This window comes from Lepisosteus platostomus, chromosome 7 (assembly GCF_059453375.1).
Source record: "Lepisosteus platostomus isolate fLepPlt1 chromosome 7, fLepPlt1.hap1, whole genome shotgun sequence".
Taxonomy (NCBI): Eukaryota; Metazoa; Chordata; class Actinopteri; order Semionotiformes; family Lepisosteidae; genus Lepisosteus; species Lepisosteus platostomus.
Window position 1 is genome coordinate 40407019 of NC_142617.1, and position 27176 is coordinate 40434194.

At 41.1% G+C, this 27176-nt stretch overlaps 1 protein-coding gene across 1 annotated transcript in view; it reads right to left on the bottom strand.

Annotated features, from left to right (window-relative positions):
- Positions 1-6918: 6918 nt before the first annotated feature.
- kcnc4 (potassium voltage-gated channel, Shaw-related subfamily, member 4) overlaps positions 6919-27176 on the bottom strand; it is a 38171-nt gene continuing 17913 nt past the window's right edge. The window contains exons 2-3 of the mRNA XM_088640328.1: positions 15847-16783; positions 6919-15136 (exon numbers count right to left, since the gene is read on the bottom strand). Of these exons, the coding sequence (XP_088496454.1) occupies positions 14916-15136; positions 15847-16783 (1158 nt within the window). The 3' untranslated portion in view covers positions 6919-14915. The remainder of the gene's footprint in view (positions 15137-15846; positions 16784-27176) is intronic.

The following is a 27176-nucleotide window of genomic DNA, read 5'->3' on the forward strand; positions in this document are numbered from 1 at the left end:
GGAGATGAAAAAATCAAAGACGCTGAACAAAGAACAAAAGGAACTACCGAGACCATTATTGAGTTAAATATTGCTGGACTCTGCCTTTTCCACTGCGATGACTCTGGGATGAATGAAGATCTATATACCCTCACTCTCCGTCGATGTTCTGTTGTCTTGAGTTTTCTTTTTAACTGTTTCAAAATCTGGAGTCATCCCACATGCCACCAGGGAAGGATGGGAATAGCTGGGAGGGTCCCTCTTGACTGCAAATAACCATTTTCCAATCGCTTTGCTGGGCTCCTGCAGGCTTGAAATATTATCGGTGAAACAAACATGTCTCCTCCAATCACTGTGGAGTCTCTTTTCATAGTGTGTCAAATGGTGAATGGCTCCACCAGTGGGCACGTGAGTGGGGCACACCTGCATATCTCACTCCCTCCCTCCCAAAGCTCATCTTTAGAGCTAAGGGTCAAGTACGAAAACAACTGGCAAATTCCAGACTGGATGGGCAGATCATAAAATAAAGGCGACACAGTGGCACACTGGTCAGCATTGCTACCTCACACCACTGGGGCCCTGGGTTCAGTTCTAGACCTGGGGTGCTGTCTGCGTGGAGTTTGAATGCTCTCCCTGTGCTTGCGCGAGTTTCCTTGAGGTGCTCTTGTTTCCTCCCACAGTCCAAAGACATATTAGCAGCTTAATTGCCTGCTTGGAAAAGTGTCCCTGGTGCGAGTGTGTGCGTGTTTGTGTTTGTGTGTTGGCTGTTGTCCTGTATGTCCAGGGGTGTAACGTGCCTTGCTGGAAAAGGCTCTGGCTCCCCTGCGACCCTGAATTAGAAGAAGAGGTTATGAAATAGTTGGATAATGTAACAACAAAAAAATGGGCAATCCAAAAATGGAATCATTCATTCTTTTTTTCCTTTTATGCCCTTGCCAAATCTGGAACCATCAGCGGGTCATTTGTTGTGCCTCAGTGAGTCTTTCATCAACACAGGTGTGACAAAATCAGTGTACACACCTTCCTTCTGAACACACTGTGAATGCATGACTGCCCAACATGCTGCAGTGGCTGCTATTGGTCACATTGCCAGGGATACCTGGCACTATGGTATTAATTCAGATGAATTACAGTGGCAGATGGCCAATGAAGTAACCCAGACTCAAAGTGACAGCGTCTGAACTAAAGGCCTCAACACACACCCATGTGTCTTTTGTAGCTGAGTCACTCTGAGCCCCTTGCTTGGGAGATTTCTATGGACTATACGACAGCAGAGGAGATTTTGTGTACAGAGCACATGGATCCCTTGTGCTGTGTTATTGCATGGTGTTATGCATACTGTAACTGCAGCGCTTATTCTCAAAATTGTGAACTTTAGAAATTACAGCATGCAGTCACTCTTACTTTTGTACTTTAAATGCTATTTTTTCCAGTATCTATTTTCTAATAATTCCCTCTTAGATAAAAAACTAGAGACGCATTAAGAAATTGTATTGTGTCCAGTTACCTGCAAATTAAATAAAACTATCAGCATTTACTATGCGTATGAAGGAAGAAGTGAAAATCTTAATGGCTACAGGATACATAAAATGCAATGCACTGCATGGTACCAAGCTGAGTACTGACAGCTTTAGTGTGGTTTCTGTCCCTATAAAGCCTGTTTTTACCCTCCTTGACATGAATCTGCATTGTGGGTGGTAGAATAATTAGTAAGCCCTACTGATATAGGGGGCAAAAGACCACCACATTATTTAGTTTGTATATACCAGTTCTATTGGTACACTTCCAGTCCTAGATTGTTGCAATGTCAGCATATTTTTAATTCCAATGAAGCATCTAATTGAGTTCAATATTAACTTTACTGTACCAGTTTAAGAGTTTTCCAAGGTCTTCAGCTGCTGGCAAATCAAACAGACCACAAAAATATGCTGGAATCTGGCTCTCCGGAATTTGCTTGATCTATATACATTCAGTTTGGAAGGAAAGAATCCCAGCACTGTCTCCCTACTAAAGGAATAACACATTCCGATTAATCTACAGTAAATTACCAGCTATGGCTTTCTTAGAAGACACAGCTCTGCGATTTTCCACTGCAGGCAATGTGCCCATCTGATTTATTTACTATAAAGTGGCATTGTGCCCACAGTGGAAAAAAAGGACTGCAATCTATTTCCAAGACCTTTTAGTTATATGTCAGTATCAGGATTTTCTTTCAGTACTAATTAAACACTTCAGAAGACTTAATAAACCAAGGGAAACAAACATTAGTTTGGGGACCAATTGCTTGAAACAGCAGATTGTTCTGGTCTGTGTGCCTGAATGGACAGAGAAGATTATATTCAGTGTCGTTTAACCAATGTTCCCCCCGGACTCTGCCCCCCCCAGCACCTGGAGGGTTAAACTCAGTTAGCTGTGTGACCTGGCTTAAGCCATAGAAGAAGAGCTCTCCATGGAAACCGTGTTCGATATCACCGTGGCAACGCTCTTTATTTACAAAAAAAAGTGCCCTCTCTGGTGGTTAACATGATCTCAGTCTCTAAACAGGAGCAAGCAGTGTCTGTTTTCACAATGACTGCATTATTTCATGCGCTGCGGCTTGGGTAATACAATAAGCATGAAGATACGCTTCACGTTGGGAGACTTCAACTTTCCTTTCCTGAGCAGCTCTCTCGTTTCGCAGACAGGAAAACTCTCCACAGAACCAGGTGGCAAGTGGGGAGGAAATCCAGCAATTAAACACACTTGCAGGTGGCTGCAGTGCATGCTGATCACCAGGTCGAGCAAACAGAATTGGAGTAGAGGGGGGCAGGGTTTCAAGGGGAAGAAATAAATAACAACTACGACAGCAGCAACAACGCAGACATTAATTGGCACTGAAAATTATGCATGTGGAAAAGTGCACAGAGAATCTTGTCTGTTTGGAAAAACAAGGCACCTTTAATAGACAAAACTGTCTTTGGGCTCCCAGGCTAAAGCTATACCTAAAATACATTTCCTTCGTCAAATGTCTTCCTAACTGAAGTGCGACTATCCTCAGCTTCTTCTACACCCAAGTGGCTCATTGGTATTTTCAGTCAACGACTTACTGGCACTACAAACAATTGTTTAAGACTCTGGTATCAACCAAAGAGACTGCAGCTGAAGCACAGCTGTTGCACCTGGGGGACTCTTTTCTGAAATTCATCTGCTACTTATGGTGCACATGGCTATTAAGGCCTAGTTAACAAACAGAGCAGCAATCCCCATTGTTAGTTTTGGACAGCATCCGTGTCTGCTGGTTTCCATTCTATCTGAGCTCCCAATTAGTAGAATTTATTAAGTATTGGCTTAATAAGCATCGATTACAATGTTTTCCAATATTTCAGTTACTGACATTGGGTTAGATGATGATTAAACATGCAGGGCTGTTGCTCTCTAGAACCATAAGCAAGGATCACCTGATTAGACCATTAAAAGATAGGTGGGAATACTCTTTTTTGTCTAGCCCTCCAGCTAGACAATAGGCATATAAAAATGAAAAAAAAAAAACGTAGTTCTACATGACTGGTAACATCAAAGCACGAAGAGGCTCTCTCTCAGCCAGGAAGCTTGTAATGTGCTTGATACAGATTGTTCCTTTAGGGCGTTTGACAAAGACATGTCATACGATGGCATATTACATTTCTTTATCTCATAAGCTTTTAAATTGTGTAGTTACATACTGGAGAGTCAATCACCTCCTCATCATTTTCAATTGAAACCAAGTTAAATTCTTTTAAATTGGTGAATGGACACTGGCTTAAAGGAACAGAAATGTCTGTAGAGAAGTCATTCCTACCCACTGTAAATTGTAAACACAAAAAATATATATAAATCATATATACAGCATATACTGTACACTGTATTCATATATATAGTACCTATACCAGTTAGAAAATGAACAAGTTCCTCCACAACTGAAACAGTGTGTCTTCTTCTTTTGTGTCACTTTTCAGCCTGGAATTAAACTCTGTTTGTTCCCACGTACTGTATACTGGCGATACTAGCTGTTGCTTGTTTTAATGAACACTACAGCGCTCTAGTTTCAGATACATACACCCAAAAGAATGTTAGACTTCAAGTCACTGCCTTTGGATAATAGTTTAATTGCACAGTGTTTAAATGTAGTAAATGACTGGAAATTTATCTGCCACAGGGTTCTTTCAGAGTCTTTTGCGTTAGATGCAGGGATGCTGGTGGTAAAGTGCACTGTTCAAATGAATTCTGTTACAGGATTTCTTCCCAGTAAGATATGTGGCCCTGTGGTGGCTTTCATCGTGTAAAATTAAATTTCCATACAGAATTCTAAAGAACGAACAGAAAACAAGTTTACAAATGTGCTTTTACTTTTAATATATTTATGAGTGACAAATGCATTTTTTCTGCACCAATCAAATTCTGATTTTTGCCTGCCAGCAACTTAGAAGAGCAAAGCACATACCAATTTATAACTGATCAGCAACAGTGACAGCAAGATAATTTTATCCCCAGAAAGAGAATTTACTTTTAATTGGAGATTTAGTTTCAAACAGGCAATCATGTGTTTGTCTTTGGCTCTCGTTTCGTTTTCATTGCTCAGATGAGTCATGCTGTTCCATGCACACTAACCCATCCCGCTATAAGTCCCTTGCCACTCTCTACAGCTCCAGCACATCTCATCTCCTATGACAATGAGGCTCTAGGTCCCCCTGCACAGGTGAACACTTGGAGATGATGTTGAGAGATCGCAGTAATTAGTATTACCTGTCCTTCAAACCCTCAGTGGGAAGTTCCTATAGGTATTCGCTTCTATACCAATGTTTAAATACTCATGCAATGAATGTTCTAGATCACACGTGTAAACGCATAATCTTCCATCACATAATCAGAAGACAGAACAGCACCATCTCAAATGCCCCCCCTCAAAAAGTAATTCAGCGGCCTTATTAATGTGTCATAAAACACAGTTTACCTTGTGTTGAAAGGACTACAATTATACAATGCAAAAAACAACTTGCAGCCACTTACCAACACTGAATTATGGAAAAGCTGATCCCACTGCGATCAGGCTAATTGAGGCAATTAAAAATAAACATATAGGACAAAAATATTGGCTGATGGCACATGGTTCTAAACGTAGATGAAAATTGTGCAATGAGCCACCAAGTTATTTAAAATACAAAATCAAGTGTATCCTACTTATAATAATTGCCTTTCCAAAGATGTGCAATACAGAGAGAGCAGGGGCCATTATCATATACAACACACTACGACAGCCAAAAGAGCTTGATCCAATTTTTAGAACTATAATCGTTTAAAATAATTGAATCCACCCAATACAGAAAAGACCCTATATTTTGGCTGTAGAACTTTCTTCAGGTGATGAATAAACCTGAAGCCTTCTTTGCAGCATGGAATGAATCTTTACTTGTTCCTTATGCATCCTGACACAGCTACTGTACCTACTTGAATATCAGAAAACTATTCCTGGTAGGGCTCTTGTGATCCAGGGCTTACTCCCATTGCAGGGCCATGGTGAAGACAATGATATACAGTAGAACAGCCAATCAAACCTAGACAGCATGTCTCTTGGAGATGGGAGGAAACAACTTCTTGCGAAGGCCCATGCAAACTTCGGGACAACGTGCAATTTCCACACCGAAAGATTACCAGGCTGGAATCGAACCCGGGACCCAAGTGCTGTGAAGCAGAAGCATCAACTGCCACATCCCCTGTGCCTCCCAGTGAAGAAATCCATCTTGTTTTGCATTTCCCTGTGCTTCTGTCTCAGTGAGTGCGGATCCCAAATGTTCATGCTGAAAATGATCAATAAATAAAAGAATGAAAGACAACCCCCGCAGCAGGACACCCTGAGAAGAGGTGCTAATAACTCTTTTTGCGGGCAACAGAGAAAGCCAAAGTGTCAAATTCCACCTCTCCAGCAGGTTGGAAATATCAACCAGCATTGTTATAGAGCATTAAAAAACACTTATGTGGATAGGATCCACATCCGATTCTACAGCAGTGTGAAAAACCCTAGAATGTAAAATACTGGACTCCATCCAGGCTTCTGATGTAAATATTCTGTACAGACTCCTTTAACACCTTACTTGCCAGTTTAGCAAAACTCTACAGCAGAAGTTCTCAAGACATATCTTAGAGGTGAGAGACACACACCAAAAAATAAACCTCACACCCGAAGAAGGCTCTACGGCCGAAACGTTGTGTTTTCTTTCTTCTTTTTTCCAGAATGGAATAAACCTATTACTTGTTCCTTTACTGTATATCGATGACCCCTGCTCAGTGAGTGTCAGCAAAAGCAAGCATGAGATTTTCAGGCATTGCTAGAACAGACCTCAACGCCATATGCTCAATACCACAATTTAACAATCTGACACATTTGTGAGAAGCTAATGCAGAGGTCATTATTTTTGACAGAAATATATTAGCTGTTTAATGCACAAAACCACGAATGTCTGCACAGTTTAGGCAGGTTAGGAAAAAAAATGCTTTTTATTTTGGAGGACATTGCCCCAATTTTTCCCCAAGCGTAGGTCTCGCACAAATTTGAGATTTGTGATGTTGTGAACTGGTCTCTCATGTCTGGACGGCGTTACCTGTAATAGACACTAATGTGGGTGTACAGTAGTTCTGCCAAACGAACGCTGGGAGAGGATGGGAAGTATTGTAGCTCTCATCTGTGATGATGCTGGATTGTAAATGGGAGGTGGAAGCACCTGAACCTATCGACCTCCAAAAACTGCAAACCTGTTGAAACTAAAGAAACTCCTGAAAAAGACTCTCATAGCGTGGGGCCCCTACACAAGCATTTTAACCAGCAGCACACGAGCAGAGGTCAAAACCAGAAGCAGGGATTACTGACAAGATAAAAAAAAAAGATGATCACTGTGACAGGAACACAACACAGCACAGCAGACAAAATTGCATTTGGAAATTCTTTTTATTGGTATTCCGGCAGAGATGCATAGAAATACATGCCTACAGGATACAAGATTGTAACCATATTGCCTTAGACACTTGTTACAGTATGTGGCAGCTTCAGGAGAAATCACCCAAGGCAGCAGCCACCAGAAGCACTGGGCTCCAGGGAGAGAGCCCAGTACTTAGAGTGGCTTGTCTCTGAAGAAACGTGCTGCTCACCCATTTGGTGCTTAAAACACAACAATAAAATAACCGCAAGCAGTGCAAACCGATAGAATACAGCATGGTGTATCCATCTAGCTAAGCGTGCTTCCATCCTGTCAAGTACTTTGGTCGGATAGGTAAATTTCGAACAGCAAGCTGATTGCTGTGAATCTTCATCGGCTGTAGGACCTGAATAGTGTAACATCACATGGCTACCTCCTCATACTAAGAAGCGGTATTCAGTTACCGCTGGGGTCGGGTTTCAGTTACAGCTGGGTTAAGACAAAAACAAAAAAGCAATCTAATAATAATTCCTTACACTTAAATAGAATTCTTCTGGACAATCCATACAAACTGCTTTACAGGTACTGGGGACTCCCCTCCACCACTACCAATGTACGCACATACTGTACAGCCATAGTGCGCCAGAAAGCTCACTACACAGCTAACAGTGGGGAGGAGAACACAGTGATGATGCCTGTTCATAGATGGGGATTATTAGGAGGCCATGACTGGTAAAGGCCAGGGAGAAACTTGGCCAGGTTAGGGTAACAATCCTACTCTTTTTGAGAGACACCCTGGCATTTTTAATAAGCATGGAGAGTCAAGACCTTGCTTTTAAGTCTCATCCAAAGGATGGTGCCCCCATCACTATACTGGGGCATTACAACCCACACAGACTGCAGAGTGAGCACCCCCTACTGGCCCCACTAACACCACTTCCAACAGCAACCTTAGCTTTCCCAGGAGGTCTCCTATCCAGGTATGGACTAGGCTCACACCTGCTGAGCTTCAGCAGGCTGCCAGTTGTGAGTTGCACTGACCTCTCCCCCTCTTCCCTTTACAGACTGAGACATGGATCTTGTAACCATTTACTGATGATATTATTATTATTATAGTGCTGACAAACGCCAGGAAATGGTCATTTTGTTATCTAAGTTAAAGTATTATATAACGTACATATAAAATCAAAACTTGAAAAAACACAATCAAAACCCAGCTGTCACTGTTTCAACACAGGACCTGAAGGTAGCCTTTAATTTTACGACATAAAAAGACCAATGATAAGTAATTTGTAATGTACGATAAATGTACGCAGCGTCTTCAAATTGCTGATGTGGTCTCGGCTTCTTTGACCCCATCGATGTCGCTGGGCTGTTTTCAGTGGAACCTCATCCTCCACAGCGCTTCTCGGGCTCTTTGGTAGATTGTTTTTAACTGTCAAGGTTTTTTTTTTCCCACGCTGAGGTATCGCACGCTGTAGCTTGGAAACACCGTTTCTAAGAAATATAGCTTGTACTGTAAATTACCGGCGAAGGAAGCAGCATGCGTTCACACTTTTACTGTTATGTTTTAAACCAGGTAAAACCATCCAGCCGACCAGAATCCGCGAGACAATTTGGAACGGAGGATAAGAGATTTGAGTCTAGTTCACAGTCACAAATTACACCGTAATATTCAAACACACATTTCCATTGTATTCTAGGATACATTTAGTACGTTTTTATGGATGAAAGCCTGACTTGCACTGAAATACCGTCGTTACATGTTCTTTTTTCTTCCTCAAAAGAAAAATAAAATAAAGGATAATGAGCAACAGTTGAGATTGTCCGTTACACAGCTGAAACAGCATTGTTACACCAAATGCGTGGCGAAGGTTCTGCGGCAGTTTTAACCTTTTTTTTTTGTAAAATAACTGTCGCTGGGTAACTTTAACTCATGAGAAAATGTTAACAACAACGTTAACAATGTTTAAAGAGTTACTTCAATTGAATACACCTAGTTAGATGTTGCCTATATATCAATTACACTGAAGAGGTTTGCTACTTTCTGTCATGATACACGTTGTACAGTGACATTCCATGCAGCACATGCAGAACATTGGAAACAGACAGATGTGTACACAGTGATGTCTTTAGAAGCAATTACATCATAGTATAGGAATGTCCCACCACGAGAGCACTGATATTTCGATTTTGGAGAAAAACATTCCTTTTTGACGTTCTCGGGGTAACACTATTGCACTACCAACTTCTGTCCAGTGCTTGCTCACCCTAACGCGATCGCTACCTGTCAGGACGGACGGCTCTCAGCAGAAGACAAGAGGGCGTCGCAGCAGTATCGAAATACAGAAGTGTTTGAAAACAAACAAAACATCGCCTGAAATCCCTTTTCTATTGCACATCAAAGAAGGATAAAGCTTAAGAGAACCATTCAATTCAATTCTGAAGTACAAACCTCAAAAAATATTGCTGCAAAAATATACGATCCTTTCTGGAAAAGCAAGACAAGTATTGCTTTTGGTAAAACGGAGGAAACACAAAAAGGAAAATAAATTACAAAGAGGGTGTTTTGTCGGATTTCTTTGATTGCAGATGTGCAAATGTGCAAAGGCAGAATGAAAACTTAACGGCAGCAATTAGAAACTTTGCTTTTTTCAAGGAAAACCAACATTAGTAGCCGCAGATCATGAATTTGTGCAGGTAAGAAAGGGTTTTCTCAATAGACTGATTAATGAAGTTGTCATCACTATCGCCTTGCTGATACTGAATTACAGTCTAAATTAAAATGTCAACAACACGTTTCATCGTCTTTGTGCCAGAACGTGAATACTACATCACTGTGACTGTGGGTTTGTGCAGATATAGGTTTTGCAGGGAACCTGTGAGCAAACAGCTTTTGTGAGCTTCATTAAAGCATCAATGGGGAGCTGTATAGGCTGACACTGAGTTTCGAAGTTCAACCCCAGCAGGAATAACGTACAGTATGATGACATAACTGATCTGTTTGCAAAACGTCTGCTTCAGTGTGTCACGTATTGAGTTAATCCGCGTTATGCTGTTCAAAGATGATAAAAGAGAGCAGTGCTCTTAAATTTCTCCAGAGTGCTTTCTTAAAAAATATCATAACTAAAACACCTAAATCAACAGCACACTCCAAATCCGGCTCCAAAACGATTTCATTGAAATAAACGAAGCAAGAAACTTAAGGCCATTTCAGGAGGCCGTAAAGTTAAAGGGTTCATTCAAATACATTTCTAAATAAGTTATCAGACTGTTCATTTACTGGGGAGGTATTCAAAGACAGAAGGCGAACATAACTTATATACAAAGGGGAGGCTGAAGGAACCGAGCTAAGCAGGAGTATCCAAGGTTTATATATCATACAGTGTCTGCGGGTGTGTTCTATACAGCAGAGCCCGACAATATAACCTCTTTCAAGATTCTGTCTTGAAAGCCATCAACACACAGAGACCTGGAGAACAGCAACATCTTTGGAGCCGAGTCCTGGAACCACACACCTTTCATCAGATTTGAATTCGGAGACCTTGACTAAAATAGTTGTTCTGAAATAAAATGCAGAACTCTGGATCAAATATATTTACATATGCATAAAGAATCTTTGAAAAGCAACAGGAACTCTGTCGCTTCGATAACGACTGTTCCGCCTTAATTTATTATTTCAAAAGGAAGCGCATCCCCTCAGCTCTTTTCAAATGTATTCCTTTGTAACTTCAGCTTGTTAAGGTCAGCTTTCTAAATTGAGTTTGTGCAGTCTATTTGGATCGACAATGGCCGATATCACTGTTCACTGATATCCTGCAAGACAAGGCCGACTTTCGGGGCCATGAAAAACATACATATGTACTGTATTATTTTTAAAAAGTCCGAAAATCCCAGGAAGAACCCTTCAGAGGAAACCATGTGGAAGCGTCACCTTGGAATAAAAGCGCAGTCTACCCCTCACATCTTTATTATCCCTGTTACTGACTGATATGCATCATAATTATACAGTAATCATCCAGTAATTAATATGTCATTAGTAAGTAACTAAGCACTTAATTGGGTTTACAGTTATAAATAGACTCGGGAACAGGGCATATTTTCTTTATTTAGAAACAGTAACAAAATGGTTTTTCTGAGAGTTTTTCTTTTTTTAAAAGTAAAACACCTAACAGGAGGCCTTAGAGCACTGAAAAGCAGCAGTACATAGATAATATTGTGATCAATTTCTGTCCTTTTGTAATTATCAGTAAACCTAGGTGAGATTACATGTCAAATATAGGGATTTAGTTTCAATCCCAACCCACATGGCAGAAAACTAAGTGGAATTAACAACCAAAAATAAAATACTATAAATGTCTTCCACTTATAACATTACATCTGGAAGAATAGGAGCTGGATTGTTTTTGAAGTTTGCATTGGAGAGTTATTACCAATATCATTATTGATAATTACAGCATAGCACTAGCCAGTTGCCTTTTGCATTTCCACATGGAAAGATTTTGCTGTGCACAGTGCATTTTTGAAACCCCCATCGCACACCATGTTCATGAAGAAACCATGGCAACCAGGGACAGGACCAATTGGGTAAATGATGCAGGGCACCTTCAGACTGGCATGTAATTGGATTGGCTGTCCTGTGCAGAAAACCCACTGAGGTATAATTAAAATGATCTTTACGGGAAGGGTTATACACAGAATGACAGTACTGAAAGGTGCTACTCACATCCACAGGTGAGAAGGAGAATCTCCTCTATGTCAGGCTGAGACAGTTTTTAAGATGCAGCAGGACAGGTGTGGCAGCAGACATTATTGAACAGATTGATACCAGCCCCATGCTACAGTTTACTTTGTATTAAATCTAGTTGACCTTACTTGATCACTTTTATGTCTCAACACCACATTTTATCTGTCAAAGCATTTTTATTCCAACTGTGATCAGTGTTTATACATTGAAGACTCCAAAGGATATTCTTCTCAATCTAAATTTAGCCACATGCACAGCTGTAGGGATGGGAATCTAAATTTTCAAAGCTCTTTATCCAGTAGAGGGTTGTGGGGGGAAAGCAATGGGCTAGAGGAGGGATACACCCTGGACAGGATGCTGGTCCATCCCAGGGCACACACAGACACAAGCATGCACACACCCACACCGGGGCCAATTTTACAGAAGCCAATTAAACTGTATACCTATTAAAGTATACCTTTGGATGTTGGGAAGAATCCAGAGCACCTGGAGGAAACCCAAACGAACATGGGGGGGAACATACAAACTCCATGCACATGACCCCCAGGAATTGAACCCGGGACCCCAGCACTTCAAGTCAGCAATGATAACAACTATGCCACCATCCTGCCCTCTAGTTATCCGATCACAGTTAATTATTCAAATGATGATTTGTTGGAATATCCAGAAGCATGGGCTGTAAGGCGCGAGAGCACCCTGGTCAGGACACCGCTCGTTTGCAGAACCCCCTTACTCACAGGACTAGAGAGGCACTAACTAACTCAGCTAGCATGTCTTTGGGAGGAGGGAGGAAACCACATGGCCACAGGAAGAACATGCGAACTCCATGCAGAGGGTTGCACAGGCTGGAGTCAAACACAGAACCCAAGAGCTATCTGTGTGTCTGTGCGTCTCATGGAGAGCAAGCTGGGGTATGCGAAAAGACAAATTCCTATTGCAAGAAATTGTCAAGGGTTAATAAAGTGATGTTATGTTAGCTATGAAGCTCACGAGTCACTGAGCTGTCCTAGGCATATACAGTTGTTTTACAGGGGGCAGGGGCAAAACAATACAGCAGATGCTAGAATCCTGAGGGATTCATTGGTATGACTGAAATCAGGGAAAAAAATATTTTGGACAAATTAAATAAACAAGGTAATTAAGCAATTACATCATGCGCTGGAGCAAAAATTCAGAAGTACCCCCGAGTGTAATAAACAAAAAGAAGGCGAAAGAAGCACACACACACAGCTTACACACACCGGTCTCTTCTGTTGGAATGGCTGAACTAAAGCTGAAGCTGCTCTAGCCTTCCAGAGGATAGAAAACAAAACAGAAGCTGCCTTTTCCTTCTTTCCTTTAAGTTAAGAAGTGGAAAGATTTCATCTCTACTGGGACCTGCCGACTGAGATACTCTTATCAGCTTGTTTGTCTCGACATTATCTTGCTAATGAGTTTTGACTGAAGTCTGCACCCAAACAATATCAGCTTCCAACAATCACCTCCCCCTAACACGCACACACACAGCACCACTCTCAGCCTCCTTCAGATTTAGCCAATTGCAGATAAGATGGTAAAACTAAGTGTGCTCACCAGAGTGCTTGCTGAGCCTGACAGCAGAGATCCATTCTTTCCAAAAATAGGGCCTGAACTGAAGCTTTTGTGAATGAATGCACAAGAAACAAAATGTGGAGCCAACACAGACCTTAGTGCAGAGATTAAATTCTGCTTTTGAAAATCTATAGGGAGTGCTTCTAATTAAATACACCTTTTTTCCCCATTCACATCCCCTGGCCTAGCATACACATCCATACAACCTCAGAAGACACTTTAATATTTAATTTGTGCAAACCTGAATACTTGGTCTGTAATTACTTTTTGCCTTATTAACAAGAAGGAAATGTACGAGGTTTTGTGCAGAACAGTTATTTCAGAGAGAGAAGAATAAAGGGTTTTTAGTGGCTCTTTATTAAGATGATGGGTTTGACTGGTGCAGCAATAAAACGTCTTCTGCAGTTCTTCGACAAGCAGATCGAGTTGTAGTGCTTAGTTTCAACAAATAAAAGCCATATGCTTATTTGAAAGCTTCAGTTGTACCCATTTAAATTAAATGTAATCTCCAAATCTATGTACTGCTGCTCTTCATTGGAATTCCCAGAGTCTTAGACACTATCAAACAGCAAATGTTTGAATTTCTCCAAGTAATAACAATCCAAACATTAAACCCAATAGATATATTACTGGAGTATATCGAAACTGAGTGACCATTCAATTAATGCCCTGCTGTTAAGAAACCCATGTTGTCCAATTAATGTTCACCACAGTTCTGAGATTAGCAGCAACATTCCAGAGCTGCCAGATGTGTCAGGGAAAAAGTAATTTCAGAAAAAAAACATCTTCTTTTAAAACAGGGTTTTTTAATGCACATTTTTTCATTAAGGTGACTGGCTGTAACATGTATCAGGCAGAGCAATAACTGCAAGTCAGCCAAATTAGTTTGTACTATAACAATGTGACTGGCCGGGTATTAGTAAGACAATGGGTATAGCATACCTATAAAGAAGGCTATAGAAAATGAGTTTTTTTTGTTATAATAGGTACAATTCTAAAATTCTGCTTCGAAATGGGTATATAATTTAAGGGGTCTAGAATGTTTTGGTTAGCTGTTAATAACTAAAATAAAGCAGAAAATGAACTGAACTGGCAGATAAGTAACAAACTGAAGTCTGTGTAGATGGATTTCTGTGCGTATATTGATTTCAATTTACTGTTAGCCACCTGTCCTCTTGAGACAGGTTTGCACACGCATGACTTGAGGCAAGAGGTGAAGTGAACGACAGGGATAAAAAAAAACATCTTATGCATTTCAGTTCCTCACCCCTGCAAGGAGAGAAGGTAGAAGGTTCTGAAGTACATTGGAAACCGGCTGTCGTGCTTGTACAAATCCGCCCTTCTCTCTTTCCTATCCCAGATCGCATTGGTTTTCCTCCTAACCAATGCACTGTGGCTCCCTCTGGGCCTGGGAATGTGAAGACATACATGTGGAGTAATGCCCCCAAACTCTGACAGAACGAAGGAGGTGTGTGAGCAGAATGGGCCCTCCTGTTTCCTGTTAGTCCTCACCGCTTCTATGCAAAGAGTCAGTCAGTAAAAGCAGTTCCTTTGCAAATTGGGCTTGACTGGGAAACTGAAGAAATCCAGTCAGTCAGGGCCGCATGGGAGATGGGTGGAGGGGAACTCCCCAGGAGGGGAAACTGGCCATCAAGCCTATCCCACACACTGTCCTATAGGAAGTTCTCTTTTCCGTTCCTCTCCCAGTTACCTGTACCCGTGCGGACGCCGCCGTCGGCAGCGCAGGAGAACTCTCCTGCTGTCAACAGGAAGCAGGTGGCCTCTTTCTTGTTCTTCTCCCTAGTGCTGGAGCGTCTCATTGGCCACTTTTCACCAGGGGACAGGGGCTCCTCTTCTGACATGACCACACCAGCATCGCCATTCTGCTTGGAGTCTGTCAGACCAAGAACAGGCCAGGTCACGATGACGTCATAGTCACCACTCTCACTATTGATTGGTACTGAAATGTTCTCCATTTTGGCTGCAGTTACATTTACCTAACATTTTACAAAAAAACAAACCACCAAACATTACAATAAGTGCCTTTGAACTTTAAGATACGATTAACATTAAAAAAACAAGCCTGTTTGGTTCTGTATGGTTCATTGCAAATACCTAACTAGATGAATATTTAAAAAGCAGCAGCTAAATATATTCCTTCCATGTTCTGGCAGATTAAATTTTTTATATTCTTTGATATTAAGTTCTCCCGTCTTTTTCACAATCAATTTAAAAATCAATCAAGTTTTAATTGCTTTGTCCAATTATAACAAAATCACAATAGATTGCACATTCTTTAAATTATGTTAGGTCACTCCTGTTCCACCCCCATTCAATCCCTACTCAGAGTGCAGGGCAATAAGAAGGTGAGGCTCAATACTCTTCTTCATGGAGATCACTGATCATACAAGTTACAGCAGCCAATCATACCTAACCTGCATATATTCGGGAGGTGGTAAGAAACCAGAGAACCTGGTAAAATCCCATGAAAAAACAGGGTGAACAGGCTAGATTTGAACTCGAGATCTTGGAGCTGTGGAACAGTACTGAACATGTGCCCGTGTCTTTGAAAGTTTAAGAGTTGATTTGAACAGTACTCCCTACCTGAGCGATTCCTTCCGATTGCCTCCTCTGTTGCCAGTGGACAGGTGTCGCTCTGGGTGCTGTCTCGGGGAGAGCTGCTCATGGACTTGCCAAAGGTTGGCGAATCTGGCTGGGTGTTAGGGTTGGGATTGTGCTTTTTCTTCTTTTTTGGCAGCTTCTGCTTGGCCATGGCCAAGGAGTAGTACATCCCAAAATTGTTGACAATGACGGGCACGGGCATGGCGATGGTCAGCACACCCGCCAGAGCACATAGAGCACCCACAACCATGCCTGACCATGTCTGGGGGTACATGTCCCCATAGCCCAAGGTGGTCATGGTCACCACAGCCCACCAGAAACTGATGGGAATGTTCTTGAAGTGAGTGTGTTTGTTGGCCATGGGGTCAGAAGCCGTGGCTCCTATCCTCTCAGCGTAGTAGATCATGGTAGCAAATATTAGGACCCCCAGTGCCAAGAAGATGATAAGCAGGCAGAACTCATTGATGCTGGCCCTCAAAGTGTGGCCGAGCACTCTCAGGCCCACAAAGTGTCGGGTCAGCTTAAAGATCCTGAGGATCCGCACAAAGCGGACCACTCGCAGGAAGCCCAGCACGTCCCTGGCTGCCTTGGAGGACAGGCCACTCAGCCCCACCTCCAGGTAGAAGGGCAGGATGGCCACGAAGTCAATGATGTTCAACAGGTTCTTGATGAATAGAAGCTTGTCCGGGCAACAGATGACACGCACCAGGAACTCGAAGGTGAACCAGACCACACAGACGCCCTCCACCATAGTCAGCACAGGCTTGGTCACCACTTCCAGTGTCACCACCCATTTTGTGTTGTTGTGGACAGTCACAAGCTCTGTGCGGTTATGCAGCTCATTGAAGGCCTCGTGAGTCTCCAGGCAGAAGGTGGTGATAGAAACCAGGATGAAGAACAAGGACACAAACGCAATGATCTAGAAGAAATGAAAAGAACTGTCAAAGTGCAAGCACGGCCCTGGGTGAAATAATATTATAGCTCTTGTAGTTCTTTGCAAAGCAAGTATGGTTTTCATTGCATGTGCATCAGTGATCTTCAGGTAGCGCTATGTACTTTAGTAACATGCAATTCTCAATGGAGATCAAAGGTGAAACACAAACCGGAGGCCACAAGTGAAAACTACACAGAAGTGCATTTAAAACTGAGAAAAGGAGGCACTTCCTAACGCAAAGAGTTGTAGCTGTTCTCTGAATTATTTTAAGAAACAGCTGGATGAGCAACTTTTTTATGTTACAGAACACAAAAAGAAATGCCACTCTGTAAGTTTATGGGGAAATAAGGTTTCAGAAATGTATGGATTTTTCATGTGTGGAACACAACCAGCCCATAAAAATAATAATTTTGTTATTATGTAAAAGGTGATACTTTTATAAGCGTAACTGTAACTTCTAGGTTGCTTGCCTATTTAATAATTTTGCTATTTAGATACTTTATCTAAAACCACATAGAGAAGAACATTCTCTATGTTAAAATAATGCTGATTATTTTCATATGGACCAAAAGAGAAGAAAGACATGCTTTTATTTTTAAAGTTAATTAATTTTAAATTAGTTATGTTAAATTGCCACACTAAAAGAAATCAGATGTAATACAAAAACTTTCATGTTTTTGCTGGGTGTTTACAATATATGTTGATTAAATTAAGGACAACTAAACTATTTTGTTATGTCTTTAACATGGACAAAAATAAGAAAGTAGGAAACCCCACAATGTAATATTAAGGAAACATGAATAGGTAGCTAGGATCGAAACACAATTTAATAGAAATTAGAGCTTGACAATCCAATTTGTGAAAAATGACAGATGTCACCTGTGAAAACATTTAAAATCTTCCTTGCCGCTCTATCCTGTGTAGTGATGTCCAGTGTTCTGACACTGAGGGGAATTCTGGGACTAATCATTTTTTACCATGGAGACAGGATTTGACTGAAAAGAAACTATGGTATTTAAAGAAAATGAACGAGCTGATAAAAAACCTTCAACCACCACTGAGACATGAATCGAGTCCCGAGTTCAACTACACAGAGAAAGGAAAAAGAAATGTTTTGTGAAGACTGATTTTTTTTTAAATCACATTTCTGGATGTTCACATCTCTGGAATGAATTAATTTATAATAACAGGTTTAATAGATTAGTTTACTCTTGAAAAGAACCATAGTTTATGTATTGTTTGTTTTGCACAAAAGAAATTGAAAAGACTTTCTACATTTCCATGAAATGTTACTAATACATAAAGTGGTTTATTTCAGGTGTCATAAACAATTGATTTTTTTGCATTTTTAAACTGCTGCAATGAATGTGACTAGAAACAGGGAAATTAGGTCAAAAGAAAGAGGCAGTGAGGAGAAAAAGACCCATTTAAAACCTGCATTTGGCGTCCTTGTCACAGCAAATATTATTCATCTGAGTGCAATTTAAATGAAGGAAAATAAACCTGGCATTATAAACCTTGACATATCATAAAATGAAAAATGGATTTAATTAAAAATATTTAATGCAAGGAAATAATGACTGTGTAAAAGGCTTTCAGATAGTGTGCATAGAGAGCATTGCACAGTACACACAGGCTTATTCAATTAAGTGTGAATGGAGAGCTTCTGTTCTTCCCTTCTGTAATCAAACCCTAGCCAGCATACATTAAAACCCACAGTGTTGATTCTAGAGATAATGGAATAAGATATAATCACTTCTGACAATTAATTAGGCGAATCTTTCGGTAAACAGACTGTATAGAATCCAACCCATGTGCTTTGCAAAACAACAACACACAAATAAAAATCGAGCAGTGAGTTGTGCAGGGGTTTGCATTTTGCAGAAGAAAGAAACTTCTGGGGAAAAAGCCCACACTGTTGACAGTAAATTTGATAATGCAACACCTGTCCATAAAAAAGGAGGCAAAAATTGAACCAAGCAATTACAGACCAAAAGAATCTCTTCTATCACACACCTGTGTTTGGAAACAATATTTAGAACAAAGCCTCAGGATCATCTGTTGGGCGACAGGATTCTATGAGAGTTAACATGGTTTTAGCAGCTGTTACAGACAGAAAGAGCATACTGTAGGATATGGCATATTTAGATTTCTAAACTGCTTCTGATTAAGTTCCATATAAAAGCTTAATTCTTAAATTGAAGTCTATAAGTAAAGAAGTGCATGTATTTGGATTGTCAATGGATAGAAACAGGCAGGACATACACTATTAAGTTGTGAAAGCTCAAATTGGGGTGATGTACAGTAATTAGAGGGGTATCACAGAAATCTGTATTAAGACCACTACTCCACCTGATTTCAATGAATGGTGTGTCTCATGTAGTCAATACACTATTAAAAGAGATTTAGGAAAAAATAATAAGATGACATTTATTGTACACAATTGCAGTGCATTACATTCAGATAGCAAAAATGTAAACTACTGTATGAATAAGGTTGAAAGCACCAAGTTAAAAAAAATCAAGCTTTGAAAAAGTTGTGTTTATACTGACAAAAAGGTTAGGATATATACAGTATAGTTGTGTATAATCTGTATCAAAGGATGTTTCTTTACAACTGTACAATGTAACAGTAAGATTACATTTTAAAATATTCTGCTCAATTTTTGGTCACTATGTTGCAAAAGATATTGCTGACCTGGAGTCAGTGCTGAAAAAAGTAAACCAGGCATAAATGAATATCTAATTCTGCAGACTGAGGGAAGTGAATCTTTGTAGTTTAGAAGAGAGAAAACTACATGGAATCCTGATTCCAGTATTTGAATTCCTGAAGACCATGGGCAAAGTTAACCCACTAGATCTCTCCTGTATCAACGGTGAAAGACAAACCAGAGGAGGAAGCCATAGGGAAGGGCACTGCATACTATGACCCTCAGATCAATTAGCTATTAGTGACCAAATGGACTATATGGGCACACCGTCTTCCTCATGTTTATTACCCTTCTGATGTTCAAATGCTGAGTTAAGTTCTATGATAAGGTGATCCAATGATTCCAATGATCATCATGACATATGAATAATCGCCTACTTTAGGGTGTGATCTGAGATCAGACATCTCACTTCCCTGATTTGCAGAGGAGATCAGCCAAAGTTATGCATCAGGGAGGTTGAAAAGCATGAAGAAAATGGATCAAGCTGACAACCCTGGGAAACGGAGCTAATGAAGTTATATGAGCTTAAGCTGCTAATGATCGTGAATGTTGATATGCTAACAATATCTCACTGGGCACCAGCTAGAAGTGATTCTCAATCAGAGAAGATTTATAAATAAAGCGAAGCTGTCAGAGCCTCATAGGCTGGAAAGCACAGAAAGGGCGACATGCCAAGGAAACGTGGCTCTGAAAAGAGCACTTCCTTCTTCAATTTCCACTTTGGTTGGTAAGAGAAAGTTCAGGTCTACAGAGGGTAGATGACGGCATGGCCTCTAAACTTGCTGAGAATTGCATTGGTTCATAATTGTAAAGCACTCTGAGCTGATTGTGCTAAATGACAAAGTAACTGGGCAGCTAGTTTTGTTCCTGCAAAAGAAGCAGGGTTTCAAGCCCAGTGGCTACCCTGTGTACAGGAGCATTTTCTTCAGAGCAGCAGTAAGGCAAACTGTAAGAAAACAGGATGTTTTCCACCAAAAAGTGGACAGTGCAGTGATTGTTCTGGAAATTACGATCATGAGCCAGTAAATGCCAATGAGAATAACTGTCAAGGACACTGGTACTAGCCAGGTGTTTGTGCAGAGAATTACTGAAGAAATGATTTCGCACACGCAGTCACTTCAGGGCAGATGTTATCAGGAACAGATGTGTCAGGGTGGAGAAAAAGGGGGGTGAAATGTATTGTCAATCACAGTGATGACACCAAGAACTACTATTTTTATCACCTGGAACAAAGTCTTGAGCCACCAAAATATAAATTCCTAAACTGAGAAAACATTTGACTAGGGAATTTAAACTTCATCTACTGTGTTGCAGTATAGGATGTTGTATGAGTGTCTGAGGCCATAGTGAACACACAGCTCTATATTTCTGACCTCTACCTCCAGTACTTACCTACTTAAGCAATCAACCAGCCCATCTCTTTATTTAACGTTATTTAACTGAGCCCCATCTCTTTATTTAACTAAATAATTCAGATTATTTCAATTTTTTTTTATCTATAATGGCCATCCAGACTGCAGCAAGTGGTCCTCCAGTGTATTATTCTTCCAAGGTCTCTACACTCACCAGAATGCAGATATTTTCAAAGAGGACCCTTGAAGCAATGATCTTACCACAGCATGCTGCACAGCCACAGCTCAAATAAGCTCGTTTTGGAATAAACTGCTCCAGCTGATGTGGCATCAGTGCAGATCGTTAAGATACACTTAACAAACAACCCCGTTATGTGCTTTGAGGTCATCCAGGACAGTAATTGCAGTGTGCATGTACAGTAGTATTAGCTATCGTCATTTTCTATTCGAAAGCTGTCAACAAAATCATCAATCTTGCTGCTATAGTTATCCTTGTATGAAAACAGGAAAAGGAAGAAGCTTTGAAGCATTATGCACTTTATCATGCTCTCTAACCTGTTTTTTAAAACAGGTTTCTTTCTCCCTTTCCAGGACTTGGAAGACCCACCGGCCTTACTCTGAACCCGGGCTCTGCTCTGACATCTTGCACTGTCCTGCTGGACCCACTCTCCCTGCAGCCTCGTGCTCTCTGCTCAGCGCTGGCCCTGCAGGGAGTCGCCAGGTTCAACTGCCTCACTGAGGGCTTTCTTCTCTGCCTGCGCTCCAACTGCAGGGCAAGCCCGAAGGGAAATGGACCACTTTCGTAACAGACAGAGATGCTCATGAAAGAGAACGTCCTTTAAAAACTGAAGAAAACTACAGTCCATTCTGGACTGAATGTAAGCTGATATATTTCCCTAGGAAACTGAAAAGCAATGAATTGTCCTGTGATGGGAGGCCAGCTTTCTGGAACAGCAGAAACAGACACTGGGAGGCTCCAGGCCACAAGGTACGTGAGAGATATTGATCGAAACCTGTCAGGAGACGAGGTGCAGCCACCACAATCAGAATTCACAGATTCTTTTGCTTTTTTTATATTGCTAATTTCAGCTCGGCTCTCTACAGCGGGACAAGAGAGGAGAGACTCATGCACCTTCCTCAGGCGTCACCTGTCAACTTTCACAGTGGGAGCCAAACTGTACCAACAGCACAACAGCAGGATCGGCTGTGACTGGAAGAGTGCTGTGTCTCTCACTGGGCGCACACTGCCTGCTCTTCATAGTTCAGAAGGGCACAGGTAACCACTGCAGGGTACTGAATGTCTGAAGATACTCTGCCCAGCTCCACTCCTCTAACTTCCTCGGTACTCAGCCACTATATAGGGAATCCTAGCTGCACAGACCTGAGCCATCAATGTCGGCGCTACAGGAATCAAATGAAACCAAAAAATAAACGAATATACTATATCCCTCCTACTTTTCACACTTAAATATCCCATTTATTTTTTTCTGTTACAATTTTACAATGTCTACTGCTAAATATTCCAGCAGAAAAGCACAGATTTGAGTTATGGATAGGATGGATAGAAATATGGGAACCAAAAAAAATATTTCCCATCTTGTTTCATTACCAGTATTTCTATGCACCTGTATGAGGAGTCACTCGTGTATGTATAATTGCACCTTTTAGCAAGCATTGTCTTATCAATGTACGATTACCCTTAAAGGGAATAATAACAGGATGATTCCGTCTTATATCACCCCTGTTAGAAATTAAGATTTTCACATTTTCCAGACACAAAATGTTTCAATCCACGAAAACAATGCTGGATTCATGGATGATGCAAAACTTTTAACCCTAGTTACAGGAAACCTTATCCAAAGGAACCATTTTCACTTAATACAAAATAGGTCATTGGCCTAGCCTTCAGATTTCTTTACATATAGCTACAGTATGAATCTTTCATTCAAAGCCAATGCCATGAACATTTTGCACATCCCCTAAAACTTGAGCTCAAAAATCTGTCTTTGAGGGGACTATAGCCTAAACAGTGACATTCAAATGTTTGCCTGGAAGCCTAGATCATTAGGTGGAATTATGCATTGCTTTCTCAATACCTCCCGCCTACAGTAGCATATTTATTTCTTCAAACATAATCAGATTTGATTGATTTGGTTCCTATTCAGAAGCTCTGTCTTGGCGTTTGCATGTGGAACTGTAAGTGCAAGGCATTCTTCACTGGCTGCCCTCTGCTTCTAGTGATTTCAGCTCGTCCACTGCTGCAGAGCCGGCAGATTTGCCTCATGCCTCATCTCCGGCAGAATCCCTTCAGCAGCACAGCGGCCCCCCATGTCCTCCTGCGAAGCTGGGCTGGCAGACACAGGCCGTCTCGGATATTACAGCACATGGCTGCTGGCCAAGTCTGCTTTCCACAGAGACGTGCGCTGTCTTTTTATTCCGGCTTTATTAATGCAGGGAGTAACAATAACCAAAAGTAAAGGCAGCTGGAGTAAAATAATTAAAACAGTGCTCACAGATCACACACAACCAGCACCAAGGTATTTTGATAAACAGGTGTGCGTGCCTGATATTTCAAGCTCATATTACAGTTAACAGGGAGTTATAACCCAATGCACAGGAGACTGGTTTACACACTCCTCTGCTCATTGTATGTTTGTGAGTCCCCTGTGAATTGCTGTATCTTGCTACAAGACAGGCCAGCATACTTGGAATTGGTGTTCTCATGCGTTTCCTGGCTAGTTCATATGTTGCGCTGTCTCATTATTATGTTCCTGCTGTATGTACTCCTGGGTAAACACCCTGATTGCTGAATACAGTGCTATGCAGCTATTCCAATGAGCACTAGAATACACAAGAGGGCAAATTATATGAGAAAAGAAAGTAAAAGATATAAGCCCTCTGGTTTCTGGATACAATAGTCAAACTAAAGTGGCTTACCCCCCTCAGTTCTGATATCTACCTCAGCATTTCTTTTGCAAAAGAGAAAACAGTATTGTCTAACCTTGGGGGTTGAATTTGAGCTTTATTTTGGGGATTACGCCTTCATGTTCCTCCGTGCCTGCGTCCGGTGCTTCAAATGGACTTATAGAAAGAGGAGGTTCAAGTAACACTGCTAATACTCAGTTCTGCACATGAGATCCCTCAGCTCCAGTAATGAGCTCTGGCAAAAGGTTTTCTATTGTGCCTGTTGCTTTGTTTGCATCTGCTGGCTATGGAGCTGCCAAGTCCTGCCACCACACCGTGCCACAGAATGCCTGGAATACATCTTATTTCGGACAGAGAAGATTCTTTATGGCTGCAGTCCTCTGAGCCCTGGTCATTAGACTGTGCCCATGGCCTGCTGCCAGACATACAGGCAGAAGAGGATGATGCCACACCCAGTCCTGATCATATCTACTTATCTGAATATGTCCTGCTGTGCAGCAGCTGTTGGTGCAAAGCTTTTATCTATACTATTGCATTGCATCTCTACGATTTTCCCAGAGCCAGAAACCATATCTTAGCAAGGTGCTCATTATAATGAAGAAAACAGACTGATGCTTAAAGGCCATTGCTTAAATACACCACTATACCCACACTGACATTTATTTCTACAATAAATAGAATAAAGCAGCTTGTGCCTTTTTTCTTGTACCTATTCTGGCTCATCTGTGAAATTCTACTGAATGCTTTCGGTAATGCACTTTAGTTGGTTTTGAAATTCGAATACCTAAGAGCACTGAACTACCTCTGGCAGGATACTTGCACTTTGAAAAGACATAATCCTTTTAAAAAAGTTCAACCTGTTTAACTACCATATTTGCAAGGATTTCATGTCATATATTTGTGCTAGAACTACACATGAATAAAGCAGTACTTTCTGCTAGTATCCCAAGTGTTCATTCATCCAGGACACATGAAACAGATAGAGGAATATGTGTGATCACTCCAGGAAGATATCCAGACTCTAACCCCTGGCCAATTCACAACCAGCGCTAGCTTTCCATCATATCTAGAGTCCTTTCTGCAAATTTACGCCTTTGTGTCTCTCCATACATCTTTCTGTCAAAGCACCCACTGTGTACTTGACAGCTTGATTCACTTCGTTTATTTATCTATTTATTTCATCCATCCAGGAAAGTGTTACGTTCATGCATTTAAAAAAAATGAGAGAGGAGAATGTACACCAAGGATAAATTAACAACCCATTTATCAGGTTGTCGGATAAATTCAGCTTACAGCCAACAGTAAATGAGGCGAGAGATACAACAATTTCCTATAAACATTCTCTGAAGGGATGGAGTGGATTGAACTGGGGCCTCGTCTGTCTTAGCTCCTGATTGTCTGTGTGCGTGTGCTTCGTCTGGCCTGAACTGTATTGTACACATTGCCGTATATGTCCACGGGATTATAAATAAGTGTGACGCTTGAAAATACCGAGATCAGTTCAGCCTGATTGCATTCTGAACAGCACGCCAGCAAGTAAATGCATCTGAAAGAAACATTTCAAACAAATTGCATGGTGTTGTTCTTCCAAACATAAAGCACAATGCAAATTCCATTTGATTCACAGATGAAGCGCTTCATTCATGATGAGAACATTACAAATAACAATTCTCTGCCTTTAGTACTTTTGAATTATTCATTTTATGTGTGTAATGGTTTCAATTTCCTAGGTACATCAGGGCTGTAAGGGGCTGCCCAAATTAACAGTACCCTACACCAAGTTTCAATGTTTCAGCCTTGTTGCAGTTCATTTCTGAAGCTACTGCAGATCCATAAAGCCTACTGTACATCTCATTGTCTGCGAATATCAATTTTACCATCTGAGAACAAACATGACAGCACACACCTCCAAATTATTTAATTAAGGGAAAAAAAAGTTGGGTCGTGACAGATTGACAGAATCAAAGCAGGCAAAAATAAAAACAAGGGTGGGCTCTTGAGTGGCTTATCTTTTGAAAACTCTCTCTCCAAGAGCACAGGTTGATTTTCATGGCCCAGTAATTAGGTGACTCCTGACCAGAACTGCCCATTGTGGAGGCACCCAACTAGCTAAGCTCCACCAGGGAGTGACTGGCAATAGCCAGGGATGTCCTGGAAACAGGGACTCCTGCAACCTGTCAAGTGCTTGCAGGCTTGCCGTGACATCTATGAGAGACTTAGAGCTGATTGGAGGAGCTTCAACTCTGCTGTCAGGCACTGCAGCGCTTGCAAAGTGTCAAATAATGAATGGCTCTACGGGTGGGCATCGCAGGAGCTACAACGTCTTACTCTCTCCAAGGCAAGTGCGTCTCCTGCCCCCTACATAATCCTGCTGGCATTCGGATAATTAAATCTGGACTTGACGAGGGAAGATTTCCTTTATTTCAATATAAACAAATTATAAATCAAGTCAGCCATGATGCACATTTCTATTTCTAAAGCGTAGCATCGCAATCTGGAGTGGTCAAACACAGGCCTTTCAAACCAGTCTGACTATTAGTGGTGTAACCAGTTTGTAGACAGCTTGCCATTTGATATATGCAGTACTAGATAATCAAGCTACCCAGTGATCAAAGACCTGCACTGAAACAGATTGCACAAGATGATATTTGACTGTTCCTGCTGTATGCCTTAAAAAAGGCTTTTTTTTTTTACAATCAGCACTTTGCACTATTGCATTTATACATGGCTGCGATTCTTATTAAATTAACTTGGAGTGATTATTTGTCGTCAAGTTGTTTGGCTTGATAGTGAACTGGTTGGGCACGCACACTTTATATTTTTAAGCCAGCAAAACAAAACGGTCATGAGCCACCCATTTCCCCTGCGAGTCAAGAGTTATGACGCCACCCTGATGCGGCCTGTCCAAATGACATCTTCTGTTCTCAGAGCCGAGATGCCTTTGCAGAAGCTCTTTGTGCTGGATATGTGAATCACAATAAACATCCATCCGTCTAGGCAGAAACTAAGTACACAGACCCACGCGAGCTGCAGGCATCAAGTATCAAATTAAATAAATGACAAAATTGAAGAGATATAAACACCTCCAGTAGCATGCAATTTTCTAAAGGTCTTGTTCAGACAAAAACACTGTTTTACTTGCAGATTACTAGGCACTGATTCTAGATAGCAATGGAGAAAAAGGAAGTGGAGACAGCCTATTGAGCAGTCTGACTATTCTATTTCATTACATTATACAGTGTATGATCCCTAGCTTGTTGACGTACTGACAACAGAGGAATGGCTGTCTTTTGCAGGTCTTTAGCCTGCCAGCAGTGTGGAATAGTAGTTAGGGCTCAGGACTTCTAAGCACAAAGTTGTGGGTATACCACCCAGGTAGGGCACTGCTGTT